Raw genomic sequence first — 9,066 nt, 5'->3', positions numbered from 1 at the left:
GGGAACCCCACTGCTCACATCCCTCTGGGCTGAAAATGACCCATCCACTACCACTCTCTGGGCGTGGCCCTCCAGCCAATTTGTGAGCTATCTGACTGTGTAGGCATCAACACCGCAGTTGCCTAATTTTTTAAATGAAGATGGGTGAGAGACAGTGTTCAAGGCCTTCCTAAAGTCTAGAAAGACTATGTCCACCGCGACACCTTCATCCAAGGCTTTTGTGACTTGGTCATAGAAGGCCATCAGGCTGGTCTGACAGGACCTGCCTCTAATGATCCCATGCTGATTGCCCCTAAGCATAATCTCCCCTGTTGGTCCCTTGCAGGTATGCTCTTGGATAATTTTCTCAAAGATCTTCACCAAGACCATGGTAAGACTAACGTGCCTATAGTTTCCTGGGTCCTCTTTCCTCCCTTTTTTGAAAACAGGGACCACACTGGCCCTTTTCCAGTCCTCTGGCACCTTGCCAGAGCACAAGTGCTCATAAAGCTGTGCCAGGGGTCCCGCAATGACCTCTGCCAATTCCCTCAGCACTCTGGGGTGGAGATTGTCAGGGTCTGCTGATTTGAACACATCTAGTCCCTCCAGAAGTTCCCTGACTAGGTCCTCACTGACCCTGGGCCTGGCTGTGCCTCCCCCGGATCCATCTGGAATCCCAGTGCAGGGGATGTCTCTGTCCCTGCTCAGAAAAGTGGAAGCAAAGAATCTGTTAAAGAGATTAGCTTTGTTGTCTGGTGCTACCACCAGATTACCAAGCATGTCCTGCAGAGGCCCCATGTTACTTGGTACCTTCTTTTTACCCCCTATGTATTTAAAAAAGGACTTCTTGTTATCTTTGATCTGGGTTGCTAGTCCCAGCTCCATCTCTGCCTTAGCCTGCCTAACAGCCCTCCTACAATCTCAAGCAATGGAGGTATAATCCTCCTTGGTGATGGCCCCTTCCTTCCATTGGGTGTATGCCCCCATTTTGGCTTTGAGACATTCCTGGATGCTTTTGGTGAGCCATTTCAAGGCTGTTTTGAAGCTCTCTGTTTCATTTTGATTTTGCTTGAAACGAATCGAAACAGAGTCAAAACAAAACTGCCGGCAAAATTTTGCACAGCCCTAGAAGTGAATTAAATATGTACCTGCCCTAACTCGTGCAGAGAAATCTTTGTTGCATGTCACAATCTAAACACCACATACTACAGTCCTTATTGACCTTTTCCCCCCAATACGGTGTGTTATAAAAAATGTAATTTTTGCAATAGTCCATATCTTTGAAAGAGCACTCATATACCTCACAGTAACCTGCTATGGTACATAAAGAAACCTCCTGTAAGTGTACAACCTTGGTGGTCACCTACCACACTACATTTGAACTGATAAGAAGAATTATCAGACAATTACAGCCCCTACTTGATAAAGATCAGAACTTAAGAGGAATACTCCCAACCCCCAGTCCTTGCTCCTGGCTTTCAAATAACGCCCTAATCTTGTCCAACTCATCATCAGAAGTAAGCTTCTCCTGTTCAAGAGATATCAAATGGGACACAACCTTGCCTTAGCAATAGATGCAAAGCCCGTCAATACATCTCCACTGCTGGAACAATCAACACGCCCTACAATTAACACACAAGAAACCATGGATTTTTCCACAAGCCTATCCCAAAATGTGGTATATCTCATCCAATGTACCAAATGGCCTCAGGGAAACCGTGTGCGCTGGCAGATGTAAACCCCCTCACTGCCCCCTTGTCCCGCACCATGCTTTACCAGAAGAGGAATTGTGTCAGTTTGACTTGGCTCTCCAGCATCTGTATAGTTCACGAGCTTCAGTGGGGCTTTTTGGCACTTTCATATAATATCTGGTAAAAGTGCCAAAAAGCCCCACTGAAGCACATGAGCTATAGTTTGCTGGGCAAACTGGGTCAAACTGACACTATTTCTCTTCTGGGCATGTGCTGTGCTTGATTCAGGGGCATGCTGAGTAGGAAGTAAAGTGCTTTTTTCATTTTTTCCCCATGTCTGTAAGCACCCTATGTGGATATAACTACATATCAAAATGTAGAAAAAGATTAAGGATAGAGACACGTGAACATATAGGAGAACACTTTGCACCAAGCAATGACTCACTTTCTGATCTCACTGTCTTCATGCTCAGTGCAAATTTACAAAACACCTTGAAAAGGTGAGCCTAGAAGGAAAAAATTTATAAGCTGGCAGGACACCTAAGAACCAAGGACTGAACATGGGTATTGAATTTATGGCATACTATAGTCTACCTGATTCCTGATAATCTTTCTTCACGCTATAGGTGATAACTACTCTTTTCCCTTTTGAAAGGTCTTACCTTTCTTCCAATCAAGCTATCCTTTTTCTGTGATTTGCTTGTCTACTACCTCTACAAATTTCTCCTCCAATTTCATGGCCTTGCAGGCTGTTTTTATTTTTTGCTGTACCTGTTTTTCCCTCTGACCTGAAGAACTATGTGTTGCATTCAAAAGAGTGTCTAAATCTAATCCCAACCATGCAGTTGATCCAATAAAAGGTATCATCCATAAAAATCCTTGCCTCTCAAATATTTCCTGACCATCTCAGCTACACCACTCCAACACTACCATAATGTGTGCAAAGATATCTAAATAAAAGATGTTCTTTTAGTTCAGTTTTGTTTTCTGTCCAAACACACAGTCTTCAAGGAAAAGGTTCTGATTTATGTCCGATGTGTAGTTATGGCGAGATAGTGCACTATTATTTGGTAGTGAGGAAGTATGTTTATTTGATAGAGGAGAAATGAATATTTACAAGAAAAATCAAAAGATTTTTTTCAGACAGAGTTAAAGTATTAATCTCTTCAAGGAGTACAATGTCACTGTAACCCATAGGTGACCGGTAAGGGGTGCACAGGGGTGCACGTGCCCCCCCCCCAACAGGGCTGGTGCCCCCCTTGACGGCCGACACTGATGCTGTCGGTAGGGCTGGTGCCCCCCTGACAGGGTCAGTGGCTTCTGCGGGTGCCCCCCCCAGATTCAGGAGGCACCAGTCACTTATGCTGTAACCAATGCCTGGAAACAGAGTCAAGTGCTCAAAAACACAATCAGGCTGTTGGACCTCCAGCTAGAAAATTAACCGACCAAAGTGGGTGAACGAGTTTTATGCAGTCCGCAACAGTAACTCTTGCATTCCAAACTTTCATGACACCTCATAAATTGTTTTCATTATTTGCACTAGAAAAAGCAATGTCTTTGAATGTTGACGTATCTTTTGTATCTTGCCATTGCCTTTACCTTTGTTTACCTTTATTTCCTAAAACATTGCCACAAAAAATACAGCAGTGATAAACAACACCTGAGTTCAAAGAGCTAGCTTGAAGAGAGAATGAAGAACTTGTCCGTACCTGTTAAAAAGGTCTTGGCAGCAGCTAATTACTTTTGTGGTGTTGCTTGGTGAACCTGTTGAGTTGAAGGCATTCCCTAACATAATGTAGCATGGAACGTCTTCCACAACAGGCACAGATAATATTCCTGGAAATTGAGTACAGTGGTGTTAGTTGCTTTAATCTATAACAGAAGTCTCTAGAGGTGTGTCTTCAGTAGGAAAAGAGATCTGTTTTTACCTGATGCTAGCTAACAGGTGGTAAGTGACATATGGTAAACTGCTAATCAAGGAAAGGCTGTAGCTTTCACTACAAGAAAATGAGCTACCCTTGACCTTGACCTGCTAACTCATGTGTTAAGGCTACCTTGTGTTCAGGGTTTTACCTCCTGTTAGCTACTATGCATTAGGTAATGTGAGGAAAGAACACTTTTTTTCCTAGTAAGGCAAGGTCTATGTTACTCTGCTAACCAGAGTGAAAAATGACAAGTACAGTTTCTCCCATTTATATCAGGCGACACCCAGCAGGGAGGAGACTGGAGTGGCTTGATCCCCAGGGAAATTGAATTATTTCAAACACATTAAGTCCTTTGTTACAGTTCTGAAATGTGGCTATCTTAAAAACAAAGACAAAACAAAAAAACTTTCTTTACTCTCTCTCTCTCTCTGAAAATTAACATTTTTTTTTCAAATGAGCTGTTGTATACTGCTTGACATTTTGAGGGTTTATTGTCTGTCATCCAGGAAGGTAAGACTGATTTAATGGGGATTAGGTCCTACCTGTAAGAAAGCAACAAAACAAAATACCTGGAGTTTTAGCATGGCAGCAAGTGGTCAAGCAGTTCATAGTGAGATTGAGTCTAAGGGTAAGATTTTTGAGTCAGAGAATCCGAAGTCCAATTAATTTTTTAAGTTACCCATGAAAACAGGACTTTGGCTCCTAATAGCATGATTTTCAAAAGTCTTTAGGTGTATATTCAATTAGAGTTGGGTGTCTAATCTGTTCAAGCATTTCTGTATCTTGAAGCGCCTTTGAAAATCTGACTTGGGGTGCCTAAGGGCCATGTGGAGAAAAGAATTTATGCCTCTTCCCAATTTATGTTTCTAGTCAGGCCTGGAAACTTCAGGTTCCACTCCTTGCAAATGTTTTCTGATGCCCCAGTTTCCCTGGGTAAGATTGCTATTTATTAAAATTTCAATCTGCGCACTTTCAAGGGCCCTTGTTTCCAAGAAACGGGAAGGGCCAGATGAGTGAACAAAAGCTGATATGGATATGCTGTTCTCAGCCAAATTATGTGCCAAGATCATATCTGAACTGAAACACTATGAATTCTTTGAGTCTCATAGTGCATGCTCAAAACAAAAAGGTAGAAAGGGGCTAGTTAGATTCAAGGAAAGGAAAAGAACTTGTGTCATTTAACCATACCTAATTATTTTTTAAATCCTTCAACAGCTGGCTAAAGAATTAATCCCTGCAGTGATGCATAGTGTTACATTCTTTCCATTTCCTCTCTGAAATGGTGATTTTTTTGTAGCTCATGGCTCAACTTCATGGTAGAGCTTTGAAAATATAAGGCTTGTTTCTGATCACACTTTTACTAGTGTAAGGCCATTGTCTTCAATATAGTTACTGCTGATGTACAGACTCAGCCCCAAAATGTTCATTTATTATAACACAAGAGAAGAGCTCTACTTCCTGTTTCACTCCTCCTCCTTTTCATTGTTTCTTTAATTTTTAGATACATGGTACAGCAGAGCAGAGGAGTGGGGAAGGGACTTCAACTCACTTGTAACTTGTAATTATCTTTTTTTCTATGAATTAGTAATTATATGTTGAGTAACAAATTTTAAAATTGATACATATGATATAAGAAATAAGAAGAGTCTTTTTTACATCCCAAATTTCAGTTCAACCCTAGCAACTTTTCCATCTTAAAGGGAGAGGAAAGCTGACAGCTAAATAATGCACATTGTCTACTTATAAAGTTACCATGCTAACACACTGCCACCCAGTGGTCATGCGGGGATATTACAAGTTATGTAGGGTACCTGCAATACAGGCTGTCATGAAGCAGGCAACGGTACCAGCAATCATTGCCCTAAAGGCACCACCAGCGATGTCCCTTTTTCTGGAAGGAGCCATGGATGCTGAGAAGCAAGTTGGAAAAAAAAGAAGATAAAGATGTTAACCTTCCTACAAAGTATACCACTGAGAATGGGAAATTGCAAATCACCAGAATGGACATTAGGAGCAAATAAAAAGGAATTTGATATGCCTAATAAGGCATTCAAAGGGCAATTTTTCTATCTATTAAAAGATGAGATACAAATAAATGCAAGTTCCACTTGCTTCAACAACATGTGTTGACTAGCTCAGTGAAGCTGGCTAATGGGCACCTTCCATTTCAACTAAAAATCAAACCACTCTTTCCCCTTGTATCAGACTGAGGTCACATCAGATCACAGCAGAGCTGACTCAGAACTCTTCTGGAGTATGTAACCAACCTTTGGGGAATCAGGCAGAAGCCTTAATACATACATCGTGATTTATAATGTTCATTTGTAATGTCCCTTAGAGAACAGTTTGTTTTGCATGTGTGGCAGCTCCCTAGTAGACAAATGAATAGTTTCCAGAACGCTAACAGAATACAAGGAACTCAATTAAATTTTTTTTATTTTTTTCCCCAAAGAGAAGGGCCACTTCTCTAGCTGCCAAAGGCCTCAAAGCAGTGGTAAGGCTGTAGTGGACTGCCGAGGGGTAGGAATGCTACGGCTACATGGCCCTACACTTGGCTACATTCTCTGCTATGTGAGTGCATCAGCTTTATGAACAGAGCTTAGACACTTCCACACCAGCTTAACCACAACCAATGTTCATGCTATACCAGGGGAGCCTGCCAGGCTAGGGACAGACATTACACAAGAACCGGTTTAAGTGATCAGAAACTAGTTTAAACCTGTAACAGAACAGATGTTTAATGCACATAAACCAGTTTGAAAATGGCTGAAACCGGTTTAAGATAAACCCGGCAGAATGTAGTATCAGACTTAACTGATTTGGCTCAAACTGGTTTATGCAATGTCTGTCCCAGACCCCTTGCTGGTTTAAGATAAACCAGACACCCCCAGCATCCTGGCATGCTCTCAGGGCTTGGTGGGGCTCTCTGTTCCACAGCAGGACTGGCCCTCCCCTCTGCTCCCTGGCTGCAGCTCTGGCAGAGACTTGCAGGCACAGAGCATCTGCCTGGTTTCTCCCTGCTAAGCAGGGATTATTCCCCCACTCCCATCTGCCTTATGCAGACACTTCAGCATTAGCTAGCAAACCACATGCTGGCTATGGTCTGTGCTGTGGGAGACAACAGGCAGACAGGCTTTTTGGAGCTAATCAACAGGTAGCCAAATGTCCTTCTTCGGAGCTAACAAATGCCCCTTTGTTTCCATGAACTGTTTAAGAAGAGCTCCATTAGTTAATGAAGAGAGGCTTTGTTTTCTTAATGGGTTGATAAACAGCGAGTTAGAGGTCAAGTCTGTATTGTCCTTACTGAGTCCTCCGATTACCAGTCCCAGAGAGCCAAAGTTTGCAAACCCACAGAGGGCATAGGTGGCAATGGTTTCAGAACGGATCTAAAAAACACAAACACACACACACACTTCAGGCAGGGCAGAAATTATACACTTGTCCATCAGTTTAAAAAAGGCAGGGTTGTTTCAGAGCATTACCCATTTACTGCTGACTCCTGTGATAGGTATGTGATAAAAAAATGCTCCTTGGTCAAGTGGATTAAATAGAGGTTTAATTAATGGGAGGTTTATTTAATTTCCTGAGAGCCAGGAGCTAGCTCCTTAAGTTGGTCTGTCACCAACTCATCCAGTAGTCTTGGACAAGACACTTACTCTCTTCCCCCCACATTTTTTTTAGATGCTTTAGGAATGTGGGTTCTATAAGTCACCAACTGATGGTTTTTCAGCTCTTAGAATTTACTGCTTGACGTTTGTCTAAAGCCAGACCAGTTTTTGTTCATATCCTGTTGAACAGAATGCCAGTAATTCAAAGCCAATCATAGTCCTTATTTTACTAGTGGTAATTTTCTAAGGTATTAGCAAGTTAAGGGGAATCAGACTAGCCTGCCGTTGACTAGTTTAGGTCTGAACAGTAAATCTATGCAAAACCATCAAGTTCTGCTTCCTTTCTCTAGTGCTTGTTCCCTGATCTTACATACACTCAACCAATGGGTCTAACTACCCCATTTCAGTGCTGGGGCACAGAAAAGAGGAATTTCTAGTATGATGTCTGGCATTTACAAAATGCCCTTTACAAGTCATTTGGGTGGTCAGACGGCACTGAGGACTCTCTCCCCTTGTCCCACCTTGGTCTTGAGTATTTCTGCCCAGAACACCAAAATTCCTAAGTCCACCTCTAGGGTTATGTGCACTTCGCAACCTCTGCCACTCTCTTTTGGAGTGGAAAAGGTTTGGATTGAATTCCATCTCCCCAGGAGACTTTTTAATGACAAAGCCTTGAACTGCTTGACCACTTGCTGCCATGCTGACAAGAGCCCTTTTTTGACAAGAGCCCTTTTTTATCTCTATATTGGTTTCCCTGGAGTTAAACTGGGCTGTAGTCCTCTAATAATCCAACTTGATTCAAAGGTATGTGAAAGCAGGGAACATCTCTTTACAGGTGGTAGTTTTGCTCCATCACAACCGTTTTCTCCATTAGTTATATTTTACACCCACGCCAAAGTCCACTGAGTGTTCCAGAAGGTTTCCTGTTGATTAGATGCTCCTTTGTTTCCATTCCTTTTTTCTGAGAACCAATTTGTAGATATTTTCAATCGTTCTGCGCACATGCAGGCGAATGCTTTTCAAGTACCCACTCTATCCGCTTTTCCTGGAAATGGCTTTGTGTCCTGTGATTTCCCTGCCTTCACTTGTATTCTTCCAGTTCAAAAAACAGGAAGACTTGTTGTTATAGACTGTGAGAGTGGGCACAGCAGACCACTCGCTCCCTCCTTCTCTCAGTGCATATATGTCTTAAGATACATTAGACGGCTCTCAGGCTGAAAAAAAACTAAAAATGAAAACCTGAAACCCCTCTCTCTCATTTGTGCCATCATCTCATAATCAAAATTGCTACTGCCAAATCCCCGTATGAGTCCTTTGTGGGATTACTGTTTTTGAAATCTGAGGATCTCCTAGGACTTTGCAAATGAATTTGGCTCTCCATGTACACTTGAAAAAGCAAGTAGATCTCCAACGCCAAATTGTTTAATAATAAGATAAATTTAATAGATTTCATAGATTTCATAGACATTAGGGCTGGGAGGGACCTCGGAAGATGAAGATCATTGAGTCCAGCCCCGCACCCAAAGGGCAGGAAGTCAGCTGGGGTCATAGGATCCCAGCAAGATAAGCATCCAATTTGCTCTTGAAGGTGTTCAATGTAGGTGCTTGAACCACCTCTGATGGCAGGCTGTTCCAGACCTTGGGTCAGCAGGGGTCCAATGTTGCCCTTGCTTTTCCTCTGGCTCCCCACATATCTGAAAAAGGACTTTTTATTGTCCTTGATACTTGAAGCTAGTTGGAGTTCAGTTGCAGCCTTGGCTTTCCTGGTTTGCTCCCTGCAGGACCGGACCAGCGCAGAATAATCCTCCTTGGAGGCGATCCTCCATCCTTTGTAGGCCTTTCTTTTTCACCTCAGGAGGTCTG

At 42.5% G+C, this 9,066-nt stretch overlaps 1 protein-coding gene across 1 annotated transcript in view; it reads right to left on the bottom strand.

The window, feature by feature from the left end:
* The window catches only part of SLC28A3 (solute carrier family 28 member 3), a 101,025-nt gene that overhangs the window by 7,846 nt on the left and 84,113 nt on the right, over nucleotides 1–9,066 (bottom strand). The window contains exons 15-17 of the mRNA XM_019517385.1: nucleotides 6,900–6,981; nucleotides 5,407–5,505; nucleotides 3,380–3,506 (exon numbers count right to left, since the gene is read on the bottom strand). Of these exons, the coding sequence (XP_019372930.1) occupies nucleotides 3,380–3,506; nucleotides 5,407–5,505; nucleotides 6,900–6,981 (308 nt within the window). The remainder of the gene's footprint in view (nucleotides 1–3,379; nucleotides 3,507–5,406; nucleotides 5,506–6,899; nucleotides 6,982–9,066) is intronic.

Source organism: Gavialis gangeticus, unplaced genomic scaffold (assembly GCF_001723915.1).
Source record: "Gavialis gangeticus isolate Ggan-Ray unplaced genomic scaffold, GavGan_comp1, whole genome shotgun sequence".
Taxonomy (NCBI): Eukaryota; Metazoa; Chordata; order Crocodylia; family Gavialidae; genus Gavialis; species Gavialis gangeticus.
The sequence above is the reverse complement of the archived record's forward strand: the minus strand, read 5'-3'. Positions and strand labels throughout refer to the sequence as shown.